This window comes from Miscanthus floridulus, chromosome 7 (genome assembly GCF_019320115.1).
Source record: "Miscanthus floridulus cultivar M001 chromosome 7, ASM1932011v1, whole genome shotgun sequence".
NCBI classification, from domain to species: Eukaryota; Viridiplantae; Streptophyta; class Magnoliopsida; order Poales; family Poaceae; genus Miscanthus; species Miscanthus floridulus.
This window is the reverse complement of record NC_089586.1, coordinates 2,949,790-2,969,630: the sequence shown is the minus strand read 5'-3', so window position 1 is coordinate 2,969,630 and position 19,841 is coordinate 2,949,790. Positions and strand designations below refer to the sequence as shown.

The 19,841-nt window shown below is 47.6% G+C and overlaps 1 protein-coding gene across 1 annotated transcript; it reads right to left on the bottom strand.

Annotated features, from left to right (window-relative positions):
* Positions 1 to 14,286: 14,286 nt before the first annotated feature.
* Positions 14,287 to 14,957, bottom strand: LOC136462367 (uncharacterized). Its single transcript, XM_066461474.1, has one exon. It carries the CDS (start codon positions 14,836 to 14,838, stop codon positions 14,590 to 14,592), a length of 249 nt encoding a protein of 82 aa, XP_066317571.1. The 5' UTR covers positions 14,839 to 14,957; the 3' UTR covers positions 14,287 to 14,589.
* Between the last annotated feature and the right edge of the window lie 4,884 nt (positions 14,958 to 19,841).

Below are 19,841 nucleotides of genomic sequence, written 5' to 3'. Positions count from 1 at the left end.
ATCGACCATGCCAAGATTAGCGTTCGCTGCGGCTACAACGGTGTCTGCTTCTCCGTGGCGCCAAGCACGATTGGCATTTCTTCCTTCTCGTGCGGCGCATTGAGCGTTAGTCTCCCCATCGCGAGTAGCACTGTCGGTGCTGATCATGAAGATATCCCTAGGAAAGCATCTAGGCAGGGATGGAGAGCTGGTGATGAGGTCAGTGATAGTCTCGGTGACAGTTTTGGTGGGGCCTTTCGATTCTGCCCCTAGATCTGCCTCCAAGATCGAGAGCAAAGAGTCGTCATCGAGTTGACAAATTTGCACCATGTTTGTGGCTGGTGCAAACTGATCGGCGCTCGACAAAACGAGCTCGGCGAGCGAGTGAATGTTGCCGATCTGGTCGGCGTAGAGATCATGCAGGGGCCCTTGATATAAAGCGAACGCGTTGGCCAGCCTGTAGGGGTGAGCCATCACGGGATCCTGCATTGGACGTTGCCGACCAACCCTGGGCTGGTCAGATCTGGAGAGCGGTCAGAGCTGCACTGTGCGCCCTTGTGGAGTTGTGATGGTCAGATCTGCATCTTGCCACCTCGGACGGCGTGATCGAGCGGAGCGCTTAGGGTGAACCACCTGCAACAGAGGACACTCATTGTCGTGAGTGGACCAATCTAGGACCGACTCTATGAGCGACAAACACTCGGCGAGCTTCTTGTCAACCCGATCTATAGATGAGATCAGGTCGTTGTAACACCCCGGTGTTATGCCAGCATTTAGGCACTGCAAACCATGCATCATCAAGCATCTTAATCATACATGCCTAATCATGTAAATAATAACTGAAACCCTGCTTCAAAACATACGAAACATGCTCGTGAAACGTAAATGTTGCATACACTTGTTTAGAGTTGTTTTTGCCCTAATTATGCATGCTAGGTTAGTAGAACTTGTTTGGCAATGATTGTAAATCATCTAGAATTATTTAGCACAATTTTTGGAGCAAAGTTTGTATTTAAATTATTGCCAAATTTTGCTTTAAAAATAATTCTCCAAAATTAGGGTTTTGAGTTAAAATTGACTTTAAATTTATAATTCAAAATCTAGCAAGAATTGGACTTTGGACATAAAAGCAAAGTTGTAGAGGATTAAATTCTAAGCAACTTTTATTTTTGGGCCATTTTCAAAAGATGTCATTTTCTTGCTCAAAATGATATTTAAAAACTGATATTTGAAAATTTATTAAAAATAGAAATTTAGAAAAATGTGTTCTCCTTTCGCGGGTCGTCGCCCCGTTTCTCGGCCCACGGCCGAAGCCGGCCCAGCGAACCTCCCGCGCCCGCGCCAGCCCACCTCGCCTCGGCCCAGCCCAGCCCCACGCGCGTCTGGCCTGCCTCCGCGCTGTGCCGCGCCGTTCGCCCGCGCCGCGTCCCGACCGCGTCAGAACGCGATCGCCGCGTGGCGACCATGCACCGGCGACGCCCGCCGCACGGCAGCCACGGCCTGACTCCACCTCCACTCGTGCGCCTACACTTGCCGAGCCGCGCTGCGCTCCTCTCCACTCACTCCTGCCCGCTCTCTCGCTCTCCCGTGCTTGCCCCTCCTCTCACCGCGGTAGAGCACAGCGCCGCTGAGCACCGCACCCCCTCCGCCGCCGCCTCGCACGAGCTCCACCTCACCTCCACCGCCTACTTCTAGTCCACAACTCCGCCTCGTTAAGCTCCATCATTTGCGCCTACGTTCGGCTACCGTCGTCGAGATGAGAGGCGGTTGTGGTCAGTTTTCGTCTCCGCACCGCCGTGGCCGAGCTCGCCGGAGCTCGTGCCCGCGTGGACAGCCCGGCTCTACCTTCCTATCTTCCTCCTTCCGCGTGCACCGTGCCCGCCTTGCCCTTGCGCATCTTGTGCGCGCCCCCCGTCCCTTGCTGTGACCGGGAGGTGCCCGCACGCGAGCATGCCGCGCCACCGTGTCGTCCGGAGCGCCGACGGGGCGTGACCCCTTCGCCTCGGCCGAGCTGGGCCAAGTGGCCGTGGGCCAAAGCCCCGAGCCAGGCCGCCCTTCCCCTTCACTCGGACTGCATAGGCCGAAAGTGGCCATGGGCCAGCTGGTTTCCACGGGCCAGCCCAGTAGTAATAGGAAAATTACGTTTTCAGTTTTTCTTTTATTATTTGAAAAGAGAAATGATTTGGAAAATGTTTGTATACTTAAATTTGCTCCAAATCTTTTGAAATAAATTTTTCTAGGTTCCTTGTCACTAGATCTACATGAGAAAATTATTGCATGTTATTTTTGAGATACTTTTCTGTAGAGCTTTATTTAATCCTTGATATTGCTGATAAATTGAAAAATGTGTAGAAAAACCTATAAGCTTCAGAAAAATATGATTTCCAAGTTTGTTAATCTTCTTATGTAATGTACTTCCTAGGAAAAATATGTGTCATGCATGTGCTGTAGAAAAAGTATGAGGTGTAGTTCAAGTGCCTTTAATGGCTAATTTTTGTTATTTTTGCTAGAGAGCAAAATTTGTATAAAATATGCATGTGATAATTTTTGTACAGTGATTATTTGCTGGGTAGAACATAGGAAAAATATTTCCTCTGTTGTTTGACACTTTTCACAGTATAAAGTATTTTCATGTTCATAATCATGCCATAGCTTGTTATTTTTGTGTAAGGAATAAATCACCAGCTGGTTAGGAATCGATTCGAATCGCCATCGCTCCTGGATAGTGAGCACTTGACTTGAGTGACTTCATCGTAGTAATGTTGATGGAACACTTGGACAGTTATAATGAATATGACATTATGAAAGTTGTTTAATGGTCATTGGTTATCATTATTGGCTTAATCACATGTTTGCTCTAGTGTAGGTGCAAATCTAGTCGACAGGTTATAAATAGTTAATTTGGCAATAATGCTTTTAGAAAGGTTCTTGAAATGCTAAAAATGCTTCATTTTGCAAATGAGTCAGCTACCCTACTATAAAGCCTTCATAATCCTTGGTGTCACTTATTTTCAGTTATGTCGGGTAAGTCTAGCTGAGTACCTTTTTGTACTCAGGGTTTTATTCCCACTTGTTGCAGATGGGCAGATGTATTATGGCTACTGTATCAACTACCTTTATCCTGCGATGGGTGATGCTTAGGACCATGGGCATGGTCATTCCTTATGTCTCGTCTGATGCTTTTGTTGGAGATGATCATTAGCTGGCACTGTATTTGAACTCTGTGTGAGTGTGTGTGGTTTTGAACAAATGGCTTCCGCTACTTTTATTTGAACTCGTTTTGTAATAACTATGCTTAAACTCTGATGTATCTGAGATGCGAACTTTTATGTAATATGTGATGGTGACCGCTAAACTTATTACGATCTTGACTGGGATGTGAGTTGGTTTGAAATCCTTCATGATTTCACGGACTACCGGGTTATACAGGCTTAAGTTTGTTAAATCGTCTGCTCTGGTGGATGATTTTCTTACTTAATTTTGTATAATTGGTTGGTTCTGTTACAGCTGGCATCAGAGCATGATTTAGCGTGTTACTGTTCACAAGTGTATTTAAAACAAAAAGGCATTTGAAAAATGTGATTTCCAAACTAAAAAGTATGCCAGTGGTCATATCCTTTATGCCCAGCTAAGGACTTTAGGTGGCTTAATTAAGTACTGACTTGGGGTTCTTGCATCATATTTCTCTTTCGTCGCTCATACGGCATGCTATTGTATGAGTGCCACTTGTTTGAGTGGTAATGTATGGATCAATTGCCTCTACGCCTCGGTAAGTGTGAGTTGTGAGAGCATGATCGGATACACCGTCGATCTAGGGTGAATGTTTATATGATGCTGGAGTAATTACATGTTCTACGCATGTTTTACAAAGGTACGTCATGTGTGGGTCTTCCGTCTGTTGAGGCGATGCCGTCAATAGGGCGATGGTTCGGGTAGTTACTACTGTTGTACACGTATCTATGGATTCATGTAGAGCGTGTAGATAAAATTTACTGCTTTTATGCATTTATTGGGAATTGGGCTGAAATGAATCTTCTGCAGGTACATAACAATGCTATCGTGTAGAACGTATTAGCTACGTAATTGAGAGATCGTTTGTATGCCACCGAATTCGTCACTAGAAATTATGTATTTCATAAGTTTGTGAGAACGTACGGCACGTACATACATCATATTACTTGTGCATTTCATTCATGTCATGCATTCCTTCCCTTATAAATTGATTATCTCATTTTGATAAAAGTTGTATTACCTAAAATATATTTCCACGGGGTAATAAAAGAACTTTTGCTACAAATGGCTCGCACGAAGCAGACCGCCCGTAAGTCCACTGGAGGAAGAGCACCTTGATGTCCGTTGGCCTTGAGGGAGCACCGCACCACGGACACCTTCTTGAGCGAGTTTGGCATGCCGACCTTGCTTTGGAGAGTGCTCCATGATGTGGGGTACCCAGAGGGTCAAGAGCTGGTGTACTCTTGGAATGAGAGCCAGTTAGCAGAGGATGGACTTGCAGTGGTAGAGATCACGGTTCCTGCTCTTGGTGATGCTCCAGATTGGGATGGTTGGCACTTGGAGTTTGAGGGTCGCACTCCTGCTGAGGGTGCGGAGGGAGCAGCCTTTCGTGTCATCAGGGATATCATGAGCATATTTCCCAGTGAGCTTGTAGCAGCTCTAGCTGGCACTTTTCCTAGGGATGATCCTCGTGATGCTATTTAGGTTTAGCCTCAGGGAAGTGCCTTGGTCAGAGGTCCAGCTGAGGGACAGGCTAGCGACGATCAGGCTATGAGTGCTATGTTCGCTGCCATCAGAGCGTATGAGGGTCTTGAGAGTACCTACTGGACTTTGACTGGCTTATGTGGTCAGGATAAGCTCAAGGGGAGAAAGTAGAAGAAGAGATAGGCACGTGCTATAGCTAGTTTGCAGGAGCAGTTAGCGGATATGAACTTACAGCGGAACCAGGCGGTTGAGAGAGGTGATAGAGCTATGCAGCGGGTGCATACGTTGACTCAAGCCAACAACAATGTAGACCGCATGATTGGACAGTTGGTTTAGGAAAGGAATAAAGCCTAGGACGAGAGGGACCTTCTGCTACAGAGGGTCGATGAGCTAGAGGAGTACAACGTCAACCTGCACGAGGAGTTTCATGCGCTCTACAATGGGGTTGGCCCATATGCTCCTCCAGACGCCGCTAGCATGGACATCGACGACGACAATGAGGACGAGCCTATAGTTTCACCTGGGGGCGATGGTGACATCTCTGATCCCGACGATGGCCCCGAGGAGTAGGCTAGTTGCCTTGCGCTAGTATCTAGGTCCTGTCGCGATGACATTTCTTTTGTTGGCATGTAACCTAACGTATTTTGCTTCGAACTTATGAGACTTGGCATGTGGTTGGAACTTGATTAAGAATGCGATATCTGAACGCATAAAAGTCTAGTGTATGTATGCTGGCAATTTGGTTGTATGGACGCGATGTTTGCTGTTGAAGTAATTTGATTAAGTGATGTTGTTTTAATTGGGATGTGATTGTTGTGCCTCTGTTTTATTGTATGAATTTATTCTCTCCAGTAAATTCAGTACGGCATAATTTTTCCTTCACTCGCAATTATTACAGCTTCACTCAATCATTACTTGTTGCTGAAATATGCAGATGACAAACACTCGCCGTACCACGTATGAGGCCGCTGAGACCGGTGCTAACGGTGCGGGGACCGATGGTGGTGGTGGAAACCACGACAACAACAATGAGCCTCCCCATGAACCGCATTTGCCACCTCCTCCCCCGTTTACCCCAGAGATGTTCCTCGCACAGTTGCTCGGGAGTCAACGTAACGCGGAACAATCCCAGAAGAACATGGAGGATTTTCTACGCACCATCGCCAACAACGTTCAGCGCGGTAACAATCAGGGTGGTGGCATTGGAGTGAACCAATATAGCAGCTTCAAAGATTTTATGGACACCAGGCCGCCAATATTCAAGGAAGCAACAGAGCCACTCGATGCTGAGGAATGGATCAACACTATGGAAGATAAATTCCATGTGTTGAGGATGACTGAGGTATTGAAAATGGAGTATGCTGCACATTAGTTGCAAGGACTAGCGGGAATGTGGTGGAAGCATCATCGCACCACCTTCCCTCCAAATGCTCAGATTTCGTAGAGAGAGTTCACTGAGGCCTTCTGTGGAGTTTATATTCCACCCGGGCTGACCGAGATGAAGTTGGGAGAGTTCTTGGCATTGAATCAGGGCACCAAGACCGTGACGCAATATTTGCATGCCTTCAACAACTTGTGTCGTTATGCTCCCGACATGGTTGACACCGATGCTAAGAGAATAGCCAGTTTCAAGAGGGGACTCAATCCAAAAATGATGAAGCATGTGGGTACCAACAACCGCGTTAGATTCAATGACTTCATCAGCGATTGTCTAAAGTAGGTAAAGAACAACAACGCCAGCACCGCAGCCAAGACTCGCAAGAGAGCCCTTGAAGGTGGTCCATCCTAAGCAAGAGCACCTGTGGGAGGTCGTCCTCCCTATCGCCCATCGGCACCTGGCGCTAGGTTCAGGCCACCTCAGCAGAGAAGTCAGAATTTCCGTGGACCCCAGAAGCCTTACAAGATGGCAGTACAACCCAACAAGGCAGCCGCAACTGCGGTACAAGGCAGTTCCAAGGGGGCTGTGGGATCTGCTGGGACAGTGAGGGGACCCTGCTACAATTGTGACCAACCCGTCCACTTCTCAAGGTTTTGTCCTTATCCGCCCAAGAAGAAGCAGACCTATAATGCTCTGGTACATAGTACGACTATGGATGAGATTCCTGAGGGAGAGCCCGTAACCGCTGGTAAGTTTCCTATCAACCAAAACCCTGTAGTTGTTCTCTTTGATTCTAGATCATCGCATTCTTTTATGAGTCAAGCATTTGCACAGAAACATGAACAACTATGCACAGAATTGGGTTATGGTTACTGTATAAGTTCAGCATGAGCTGATGTTTTGACCAATCGGATGGTTTGAGGGGCAACCCTTGAATTAGGTAGCAGGAAGTTCTGAGTGAACTTGATAGTTATGCCTGGACTAGTTTTGGATGTCATTATAGGGATGAATTGGATGAAGGATTGGGGAGCAGTCATAGATACCAGAAGTCGAGTACTTACCCTTAAGGATCCCCTGGGTGAGGGTACTTTCCAAGTACCATTGCCTCGGAGAACAGACCTTGTAAGTGTTACATGTGCTACTGAAGTTATTCCTATTCAGCAGATTCTGGTAGTGTGTGAGTTTCTGAATGTATTCCCTGATGAGCTACCTGGTCTTCCGCCAGATAGGGATATTGAGTTTGGAATTGAGTTAATCCCTAGAACAGCTCCGATTTCAAGGCGACCCTATCGGATGCCTCCAGATGAATTAGTTGAGCTGAAGAAGCAACTAGAAGAGTTATCGAAAAAGGGGTTTATCCAGCCAAGCAAATCTGAATGGGGATGTCCCGCCTTGTTTGTGAAGAAGAAGAAAGAGGGCACGTTGAGAATGTGCGTAGATTATAGGCCACTTAACGTTGTAACCATCAAGAATAAGTATCCCTTGCCTCATATTGATGTTCTGTTTGACCAGTTAGCCAAGGCTAAGGTGTTCTCAAAAATAGATTTGAGATTCGGTTATCATCAGATCAAGATTAGGCCACAAGATATACCGAAAACTGCATTTTTCACTAGATACGGGTTGTATGAGTATCTTGTCATGTCCTTTGGCTTGACAAATGCTCCTGCATACTTTATGTTTTTGATGAATACAGTTTTCATGCCAGAATTAGATAAGTTCGTGGTGGTGTTCATCGATGACATTCTGGTGTACTCCGAGAACGAGAAGGATCATGAAGAGCATCTGAGAATTGTCTTGACCAGACTTAGAGATCATAAGCTGTATGCTAAGTTTAGCAAATGCGAATTCTGGTTGAAGAAAGTTCCTTTCCTTGGTCACATTCTATCAGAAAATGGAGTTTCAGTCGATCCAAGTAAGGTGCAAGAGGTTATGGATTGGAAGGCACCGACCACAGTCCTGAGATTAGAAGTTTCTTAGGACTAGCCGGTTATTACCGTCACTTTATACCAGACTTCTCGAAGATTGCCAAACCGATGACAAGTCTGCTACAGAAGGATCACAAGTTTGTGTGGACAGAGGAGTGTGAAGCAGCTTTCCACACTTTGCGGAAACTGTTGACCACTGCTCCTGTTCTAGCACAACCAGATATCGAGAAACCATTTGATGTGTTTTGCGATGCATCAAAAACTGGATTGGGCTGTGTTCTTATGCAAGAAAGGAGAGTCATTGCTTATGCCTCACGTCAATTGAGAAAGCACGAGGTCAACTATCCAACACATGATCTTGAACTTGCTACAGTTGTGCATGCCCTAAAAATTTGGAGACATTATCTACTTGGTAATGTGTGCAATATTTTCACAGATCACAAGAGTCTTAAGTACATCTTTACCCAACCAGAGCTGAACATGAGACAGCGCAGATGGTTGAAATTGATCAAAGATTACAACTTGAATGTGCAATATCATCCTGGAAAAGCCAATGTAGTGGCAGATGCTTTGAGCAGAAAGTCACATTACTTGAATGTGCAGCTATTACTTGAAGATGGGTTCGATCTGATGCATCCTACTGTGTTACATAGTATTCAGATTAGTTGCTCTTTGGAGAGTAAGATAATAGAAGACCAGAAAACCAACAAGGGAATATTCCACATCAAAGAGAAAATAAAAGAAAAGCCATCTCAGCACTTTAAAGTGGATGAATAGGGCGTGTTGTGGTTTGACGACCGTCTTGTGGTTCCCAAGGATCGAGAGCTTAGGAATAAACTCATGAATGAAGCTCACCTTTCTAAGCTATCTATCCATCCGGGAAGTAGTAAGATGTATCAAGAACTAAGACCTTGTTATTGGTGGACCAAGATGAAGAAAGAAATTACAGCATATGTTGCCAGATGTGACACATGTTGTAGAGTGAAAGCCATTCATATGAAACCTACCGGTATGTTGCAACCCTTGTCAGTCCCTAGTTGGAAGTGGGATGATATAAGTATGGATTTTATTTCGGGTTTGCCCACTACTCAAAAGGGACATGATTCGATTTGGGTGATTGTGGATCGTCTTACTAAGACCGCTCATTTCCTACATGTCAAGACAACTTATCGACCACCTCAATAAGCCAAGAAGTATATCGCAGAAATTGTAAGGTTGCATGGTATACCAAGGACTATAGTATCTGATAGAGGGTCATAGTTCATGGCTCACTTTTGGGAACATTTACACAAAGGCTTAGGAACTAGTTTGATTCATAGTACCGCTTATCATCCTCAGATAGATGGTCAGACTGAACGAGTGAATGCTGTTTTGGAGGATATGTTAAGAGCCTGTGTATTGTCTTCTAAGGGATCATGGGAGTCATGGTTACCATTAGCTGAGTTTTCTTATAATAATAGTTATCAAGAAAGCATCAAGATGGCTCCATTTGAAGCTTTGTATGACAGAAAATGTAGAACACCATTGAATTGGGTCGAGCCTGGAGATAGAAGGTATTATGGCATTGACTTTGTAGAAGAAGCCGAGAAGAAAGTTCATATTATTCAGCAAAATATGAAGGCGGCCCAATCACGTCAGAAAAGTTATGCAGACAGAAGAAGGAGACCCCTTGTGTTTGAAGTTGGTGACTATGTTTATCTGAAGGTCACGCCAATGAAGAAGAAAAGGTTTGGAGTCCGAAGAAAGCTTGCCGTGAGATTCGTAGGACCATACAAGATCTTGGAAAAAAGAGGTCCAGTAGCTTATAAGTTAGAGTTACCTGAGACAATGAGTAGTGTCTTCCTAGTTTTCCATGTATCACATCTCAAGAAGTGTTTGCGTGTTCCGGAGGAAAGAATAGAACCTCAAGGCATCCAACTCAAATCAGATTTGGTGTACCGTGAACAACCGGTCCGTGTGTTAGACACTAAAGAACGTGCTACTTGGAATAGTGTGGTGAAAACATACAAGATACAGTGGGATCATCACGATGAGGGAGATGCAACTTGAGAAACGGGAGAATATCTACAAAAAACTTATGAAGATTTTTATAACAAATAGTTCGTAACCCAAATCTCGGGACAAGATTTTTATAAGGGGGGAGGGCTGTAACACCCCGGTGTTATGCCAGCATTTAGGCACTGCAAATCATGCATATCATGCATCATCAAGCATCCTAATCATACATGTCTAATCATGTAAATAATAACTGAAACCCTGCTTCATAACATACAAAACATGCTCGTGAAACGTAAATGTTGCATACACTTGTTTAGAGTTGTTTTTGCCCTAATTATGCTTGCTAGGTTAGTAGAACTTATTTGGCAATGATTGTAAATCATCTAGAATTATTTAGCACAATTTTTGGAGCAAAGTTTGTATTTAAATTATTGCCAAATTATTGTCCAAAATTAGGGTTTTGAGTTAAAATTGACTTTAAATTTATAATTCAAAATCTAGCAAGAATTGGACTTTGGACATAAAAGCAAAGTTGTAGAGGATTAAATTCTAAGCAACTTTTATTTTTGGGCCATTTTCAAAAGATGTCATTTTCTTGCTCAAAATGATATTTAAAAAACTGATATTTGAAAATTTATTAAAAATAGAAATTTAGGAAAATGTTTTCTCCTTTCGTGGGTCGTCGCCCCGTTTCTCGGCCCACGGCTGAAGCTGGCCCAGCGAACCTCCCGTGCCCACGCCAGCCCACCTCGCCTCGGCCCAGCCCAGACTCGCGCGCGTCTGGCCTGCCTTCGCGCTGCGCCGCGCCGTTCGCCCGTGCTGCGTCCCACCGCGTCAGAACACGATCGCCGCGTGGCGACCATGCGCCGGTGACGCCCGCCGCGTGGCAGCCACGGCCTGACTCCGCCTCCACGCGCACACCTACATCTGTCGAGCCGCGCTGCGCTCCTCTCCACTCACTCCCGCCCGCTCTTTCGCTCTCCCGTGCTCGCCCCTCCTCTCGCCGCGGCAAAGCACAGCGCCGCTGAGCACCGCACCCCCTCCGCCGCCACCTCGCGCGAGCTCCACCGCACCTCCACCGCCTACTTCTAGTCCACAGCTCCGCCTCGTCAAGCTCCATCATTTGCGCCTGCGTTCGGCTGCCGTCATCGAGGTGAGAGGCGGTTGTGGTTAGTTTTCGTCTCCGCACCGCCGTGGCCGAGCTGGCCGAGCTCGCCGGAGCTCGTGCCCGCGCGGACAGCCCGGCTCTACCTTCCTATCTTCCTCCTTCCGCGCGCACCGTGCCCGCCTTGCCCTTGCGCATCTTGTGCGCCCCCCCCCGTGCCTTGCTGTGGCCGGGAGGTGCCCGCACGCGAGCATGCCGCGCCACCGTGTCGTCCGGAGCGCCGGCGGGGCGTGACCCCTTCGCCTCGGCCGAGCTAGGCCAAGTGGCCGTGGGCCGAAGCCCTGAGCCAGGCCGCCCTTCCCCTTCGCTCGGACTGCACAGGCCGAAAGTGGCCATGGGCCAGCTGGTTTCCACGGGCCAGCCCAGTAGTAATAGGAAAATTACGTTTCAGTTTGTCTTTTATTATTTGAAAAGAGAAATGATTTGGAAAATGTTTGTATACTCAAATTTGCTCCAAATCTATTGAAATAAAATTTTCTAGGTTGCTTGTCACCAGATCTACATGAGAAAATTATTGCATGTTATTGTTGAGATACTTTTCTGTAGAGCTTTATTTAATCCTTGATATTGCTGATAACTTGAAAAATATGTAGAAAAACCTATAAGCTTCAGAAAAATATGATTTCCAAGTTTGTTAATCTTCTTATGTAATGTACTTCCTAGGAAAAATATATGTCATGCATGTGCTGTAGAAAAAGTATGAGGTGTAGTTCAAGTGCCTTTAATGGCTGATTTTTGTTATTTTTGCTAGAGAGCAAAATTTGTATAAAACATGCATGTGATAATTTTTGTACCATGATTATTTGCTGGGTAGAACATAGGAAAAATATTTCCTCTGTTGTTTGACACTTTTCACAGTACAAAGTATTTTCATGTTCATAATCATACCATAGCTTGTTATTTTTGTGTAAGGAATAAATCACCAGCTGGTTAGGAATCGATTCGAATCGCCATCGCTCCTGGATAGTGAGCACTTGACTTGAGTGACTTCATTATAGTAATGTTGATGGAACACTTGGACAGTTATAATGAATATGACATTATGAAAGTTGTTTAATGGTCATTGGTTATCATTATTGGCTTAATCACATGTTTGCTCTAGTGTAGGTGCAAATCTAGTCGACAGGTTATAAATAGTTAATTTGGCAATAATGCTTTTATAAAGGTTCTTAAAATGCTAAAAATGCTTCATTTTGCAAATGAGTCAGCTACCCTACTATAAAGCCTTCATAGTCCTTGGTGTCACTTATTTTCAGTTATGTCGGGTAAGTCTAGCTGAGTACCTTTTTGTACTCAGGGTTTTATTCCCACTTGTTGCAGATGGGCAGATGTATTATGGCTACTGTATCAACTGCCTTTATCCTGCGATGGGTGATGCTTAGGACCATGGGCATGGTCATTCCTTATGTCTCGTCTGATGCTTTTGTTGGAGATGATCATTAGCTGGCACTGTATTTGAACTCCGTGTGAGTGTGTGTGGTTTTGAACAAATGGCTTCCGCTACTTTTATTCGAACTCGTTTTGTAATAACTATGCTTAAACTCTGATGTATCTGAGATGCGAACTTTTATGTAATATGTGATGGTGACCGCTAAACTTATTACGATCTTGGCTGGGATGTGAGTTGGTTTGAAATCCTTCGTGATTTCACGGACTACCGGGTTATACGGGCTTAAGTTTGCTAAATCGTCTGCTCTGGTGGATGATTTTCTTACTTAATTTCGTATAATTGGTCGGTTCTGTTACAGTCGTCCTGTTAGACAGGCTTCCTTAGCTGGCGCAGATGTCGGAGCTGCCGATGCAGGGCTGTCCTGCACTAGGTGATTGACCTCCCCGTCGCCGTTGGCGTTGACGACCCAGGTGACGGAACCGACCGTGAAGATTTGGCCGGCCCTGGGAGCGAACGGAGAGCTTGGAAAACGTACCGTCTGGCCCGTCATGGGATCAAGCGCACACCCCTACCTAGTGTGTAACTGTCGACTAAACGTGCTCGACAGTCCACCAAGGAGTATACCCGCGATGGTAGATTTATCGCAAAGGTGAGCGAGATCACGAGCGAGATGGTGACAAGACACAAGATTTAGACAGGTTTAGGCCGTCAGCTTGACGTAATACCATAATCCTGTGTCATGTCGGTTTGTATTAGCTATCGTATATGATTGCGCGTGTTTTGAGGATGTCCCCTACCCGCCTTATATAGCCTGAGGTAGAGTTACGTGCCGATCAGGTCTACAACTACTCGGGTAACAAATAAGATATACATGGAATGTTACGTTCGGTATATCCTAACAAATTCTACGTGGGTGGCATTTGTTTGATAATTATTTTATAATAAAAATTATCACGTGTGGCAAAATCAATACGAAGATATATTTATTTGGCACGTAATATGTCAATAATATTTATTTTATCGTGGTTGAGCCTATGACCCGTGGGCCCCACACCTTTTGATATTGTTGGGCTCATTTTTTGAAAAGAAGTAAAATGGGGTTGGATATTCAACTTCCGTTTGGCTTCTAGAAGAAAGAAAAATAATAAACGAGAAGAAGTTGTTTATAATAAACAATCGTATATACTTGTGACTCCTGGTTGAACTGCTGGCCCACATGTCATTGATATGAACCCTCACGTAAAGAGTAAGATGAAGGCTAGGAACACAGGAGCGGCGAGCCGCGGCGGATCGGCCGGGATGGGGAGCAAGACGGACATGGCGTATCAGGTGGGATGGGGAGCTAGATGGGACGCTGGCGAGGGAACTGTGTCCGTCGGGGCGCAGGCGTGGGAGCTCCGAGCCTCCGAGATGGACGGGCGTTACCTCTAAAGCAGGATGGGCAGGGTGAAGGGATCTGTGTTCGTCTGGCGCGCGTGACTTGTGTTTGGACGGACGCCCGCATCCAAATGTCCAGGCGCTGGGAATACCGTATCATTATCCTTGTTTGTTGTCTCCTCTCCCTCAGTACTACTGATCAGTAGACTGAAAGACAGCTCGAGCCATTTCAGCGTGTGCTCGGAGCCAACAAAAGCTGAATCACTCAAATGAAAATTTGAATGAAACGCACGAGAGACAGTGCCAATTTCTATTTATAAAAATTGAGGAAAACTTGCCTAGAATTTAAGTCTGTATAACTTGGACGTTAATATGAAAAATATTTAATTACATATTTTTACATCCTTTTTTTTTTTTTTGCCATTTCACGTAACTTACACTGAGACTGAGTAACCAATGAAACGACATGATCGATCTGAAGCGAGTAACACGCTGGATCGTCAACAAAGAAAGAAAGAACGAAGGAAGACTCCAAAATCCTAGAAAAGCACTGCGGGCTTGCGTAATTGCAAGCTGGCCTCCTAACAATTCGTACTTCGTCTACGACGAGTCGACGACCGATCGTCCGGCATTGATGCCACCAAATTTAGAGAGAGCTGAATCAAGAAGAGGCTTCTTCAGTGCTGCTGGTCTCCATGGGCGACGCGGCTGCTTTCGGGTGCACCTTCTTCTTCAGGAGCCCAAACAGGCCGCCTCCTCCCCTGCCGCCGCCGCCGACCGAGGCCTTCTTCTCCGCGGGGCCCTGCTTGCTCTTCTTCTCCTCGGCCGCCTCCATGCGCCGGAGCTTCTCCTTGTACGCGTTCTTGAGCACGTACGCCTCCACGAAGTCTCCTCCCATCATGGACGCCATCGCGATCTCTTAGCAAGCTGTCTTTCTCCTCGGATCCTCTCCTCTGCTCAAATAAAGCTGCCTGAAGTAGTTCAGCTGCTTGCGTTGATTGCTCTCCGTGACTTGCGAGCTGGCTTGAGCTGCGCCCCGCTGCTTTTATAGCCGCTAGGCTAGGGCGGTGACCGGTGACCGGTGACCGGAGCAGGGGCCGTAGAGCCGTAGACTTGGCACGCAAGCTGAAAGCAAGGAAACTGCCAGAGCCCGGAGAATCTCGGTCCCCGCATGCTGAAAACGAGCTGCGCTGCCAAAACCCCAAACCGAATTTCCGCGATGTCACGCGTGACGCACCAGCCAGCACCGGGCCCAAAAGTCTCCCGTGCAATGGCCAATGCCAAGGTCGTCGGCCCCGCTCCCATCCATCACCGCCCGCGGGGCGAGACCGCGACGCGCGATGCAGAGGACCGGAGGCGGCAGCAGGAAAGGCGGTAGGATCTTGCGTGCACCGCGAGTCGTGGATCCCGTGCGCGGGGGCGTCAGTCGTGCGATCGCGACGGGGAGACGGGGCCCACGGGGGAGCTGGGCGGGTTAGTTTGTTTTCACGGTTCACGGCGGCTGGGGTTTTGTTATGGACCTCCTCAACCAAATCACAATTACAGCAGTCTTGATAGTTTGGGGAAAGCAGGGATCAGAGGCAGGAAAGCAAGAACAGCTACATGGACAGGTTCGGAACAGAGGACTCCAGGAGGAAGATGACTTCGTCGACGTCTGTTCGATGCCTGGTGGCCGCTCTGGTCTTTTATTACTCTTCTGTCACGGCTAAGGCAGCTAGAAAGCCCATCACACGGCCCAGATTGGAAGCCCATCCAGCGGTCCAGAACATGACATTCCCCTCTGCTTGAAACGCGGCTTGTCCAAGCCGCTGTTAGTCCGACTCCATGAAAAGTTTCGCTCCACTGTTTTCAAGACGTGAGGGCATTGGTAACTGTAAATGAAACAGACTCTCTGAACGGAGAGTTTTATTTCACCGTTTCAAAGGTTAGATGCAGCATTTAATTATTATATTGTGTTGTGATGATCAAATATGCCAAGACAAAGTTGTAGACTTGTAGACCAACTATGCACGTTTGGTTTATTCGGTTAGCACTTGGCAGCAACAAAGTGTTAAACTGAAATGCTCTGATCGAGCTGCAGTAGGCTGAAACTCTGAATGAAAGAGTAGGTCGCTGAACTAACTGAAAAAGAACCAACATATGACAAATCACAGGCTCTCGAGTAGCTCTGCAGTCATAGGCTCACAACTTCACAAATACAAGCAGCCACAGCTTCACAGATGCAAAATTTGGCATCTTGATCCTTTCATCAAGAAACTATGGCTGACGAAGGAGAAGGAGCGAAACCAGATGCCTAAGCAGTAGTTCAGGGAACTGAGGCTTGGGCTACTGTAGTAAGGCGAAGGAACAGGATGAGAACCTCTTGCTCCGTTGCAGACACGGAACCGAGTACCCTGCCGAGGAGAAGAAACACCAGGTCTATGAGAGGAGCCGTGAGAGGAGCGCCTGCCATGACGCCCCTACTGATGAAGCTGCTTCTAGCGACAATCCTTCTCCTCATGAGCATAGAGCTTGCAATAGCCACACTGGACACCGGAAGGTGCCCCCGTCACCACTGGAGAGGACTGAGATGGAGGCGAGGAGCTGGGGAGGTGTGGCTGTCAGGACAAAGGGTTGCGGTGGAACCACGACTCACATCACTAGCTCGAAGACGTGTATCCTTGGCTCACAGCTCAGGCATCGCCTCTGAGAGCGATGGGTGCGGACGACGAGTTAGCTACTGAACTTGAACAGTCTCGAACTCAGGGAAAAGCCGAGAGACAAACTTGTGAAGGCGAAGCGTCTCTCTCTAAGTACCACCACCGTAGAACTCAGCACCCAACCCATCCAAGCAATGCGTGACAACTGTCATCTCACGGTGGAAGTCCTCAATTGTAGAATCAAGCTGATGAAGCGCCTGGCCCTCCTCAACAAAACCAAGGTACATCGGTTCATTATGGATCTCGTGACTGCGATGAATATGGTCCCACATAAGGTGTGAGGTGGCAAGGTCTCTAAGGGACAGTGAGAGATCGACCTCCATGCTCGCAAGTAAGATGGCCTTAGCACATTTTTCTTCACGCGGCCAAGTCTCAAAGACACCGAGATCAGACTGGTAGCTTTCCATCTCAACCACAAATGCCTCAAGTAACGCACTCTTAGCATCAGCAGCAGCATCAGGTGGGTATGTGGGGGGCATCGGGAGAACAGGACGTGAAGTACAAATCCGCTCCCCCATGAGGTAGCCCCATAGCTACTGGCCATCCATGTGGATCTCCATATGAAACACAAACTCTCCTCATTTTCTGCCATTGAAAATAACGGGGCACCACAGAACAAGAATAGCACCGAGGCACCCAAAGGACACACTAGAAGGACACAACTAGGTTTTTTTCTTTCTTTATGTCTTTTTTGAAATAAAAGATAGAGAGGAGAAACCAGAAACCACTAACTCAAGCGCACAAGAGCACAAGGGCCGCGGGTCGTGCAAGCGGTAGAGACCGCGGCGGGTGGGTGGGCGTCCGCGACTAAGTGAACAGGTGTCCTAGGGCGGCGTGGGCGTCCGGTGCACGCGGATGGGAGCCACACGAGTGCGGGCCATGTCGATGTTCAGGTCGAGGCGGCGTGGGCGGCTTGGGGTGTCGTGGGCTCGAGGCTGCGGTTATCCGACGTGCGCTCGGGTAGGGGCACACCGGTGTATGGCTCGGTGAGGCCGACGTTGTTGACAGGACACCAACGGCTTAGCAGAAGAAGGTGAGAACCAAAACCCTAGCTTAATACCATGTTGGAGTGGCCTACCGATTCTATTCCAAGACCCATAAGGGCAAAAATACAAGCGGCAGCACTAGCGTCAGGACGTCCAGACTCCTATGTTCGTTCAGACACCCACGGTTGCTCTGCCCCATCTGCTCGGATTCGTGCGCTGCCCATACTAGCTCCATTTTCCATGCTCGCATCCAAACCGCCCGCTTTAGATCCGCTGCCCATGTTGCTCGGAGACTTGCCCCTGCCTCTTCCACATCGGCGTGGCATTCGTCTCTTCGAGGCCGCCAGAAGACTCGTCCCCGTCTCTTCCACAACAACACCATGCGGCCTATGCCTCCTCCCAACACCACCACCGGCGGCCTATGCCCCCTCTACACGTCGGTGGCCGTGGCTTGGCCCTGCCCGCCCTCATAGACACCAATGTCGGCGGTCTACACTTGCAATATGAAACACTCGAATACAATGTACATTTGAAATAGATTAAACATTTGGGACATACGCTTGCAACATTTGTGTGAAACGTATGCAAGATCCAGATAAAACAATTGCAACATAAAAAACACTTACTGCAACATAAGGCAAACAGTTGAAATATTTGGAACATGCTATTGCAACATATGTATGAAAACATATGCAACATCCAGATACAAAACTATTGCAATATACGTCTGGAAACAAGATGAAATATTTTGAACAAACGCTTGCAACATGCTTCTGAAACACTTGCAACATATGCAACCTGTGCAACATCCCCCAATCTACTTTTGCAATATCCATAAGAAACAACTACAACGTACCTTTGAAATGACTGAAACACATGAAACATACATTTGCAACATAGGGGAGGGAAAGCCTAGGCCGACCGATTCAAGCCGTCGGGGTCGGAGCAGCAGCGAGCGGCGGCGCACGAACACCAGTGCCACTAGTACCGGGCTTGGATCAACAGCGAGGGTGGGGGATGGGGGCGAGGAGCGCCATTGCCGCCGGGGTGGGGGTGCTCGGTCGCCGGGGTGAGAGAGGGCACCGCTAGGGTGGGGAGGGTGCCGCGCCGCGATGGAGAAGAGTCGCCCACTCCCCTGCAACTCCGTCGCACCACCTCCATGGATCTCGCCAGAGGTGAGTGGATCTTGCTCCTGCTCCATGGATTTCGCCGGGGTAGGGAGAGGGCTGCTGTAACAACCCGGGTTTTTGGAGAAGCCAAAAATACGAACTTTTTAAAATTTTTCCTGCAATGTGTGAAGCATGTAGATGCTAGGTCAAACTAAGAACAATTTATAAATAAATTGTTGCATGCATATAGAATTACTTGTAGGAGTTTGCCGGAGTTCTTTTGTTGGTTTAGTGTTTTGTGTTGGAGAGCACAAGTCCGTAGCAAATCCTTTCGATCCCTTCTAGAATATCTTATGAATCCTTTTTCCTCTTTCTCAATTCATCTTTTTGCTTTTGAACCTCATTCGAATCCCTTGATCTAATGCATAAAGTCAATCGACCTTCCTTGTAAATCAATGCCCATCGAAGCCAACCCTTGGCATTGGATTCCGAGACCCGTAGTAGACCCTAGAGACCCTTGGATATTACCCAAGTGGGCCCACACCTAAGCTAATTAAGTTTAGCATACAAACACTTGATTATGGAATTAATCAAGCAATATATGAAATAGAAAAGAGTAAAGGAAATAGGAAAGAAAGGTGAAGGCCATATTGGCCTGATCAGTCCAACCAACCGAACCAGCCCAACTTGGCCCCCCTGCTTTTGGCCCACGCGGACAGCAACAGCAGCAGCGCAGCAGCCCAGCCTGGCCCAGCTAGCACCGTCGCCCGGCCTGCCTCTCTCCTCCTTTCAGCCCACCCCGCCAGCACCTTGGCCCAACCGGCGCAGCAGCCCATGGTCTGCTTGGCCCAGCCTGGCCAGTAGCCGAAGCTGCCCCAACCCCAAGCCCTAGCAGGAGCAGCCGCTCCCAGCAGCCGCCGCCGCGCCACAAAGGCAAACCGGGAGCCGCCTCTGGACCAGCGCCCTCACCTACCATTTGATGCGCGCCACGTGCCCCTTCTCCACACGGAAGCTGAGGATCGCCGTCCACAGTGCCTGGAGCCCTAGCTGGCGCGCTATAAGTACCCCCGACACCGCCTGCTCTGGAGCTCCCCCCTGTAGACGCCGCCGCTCCATCCC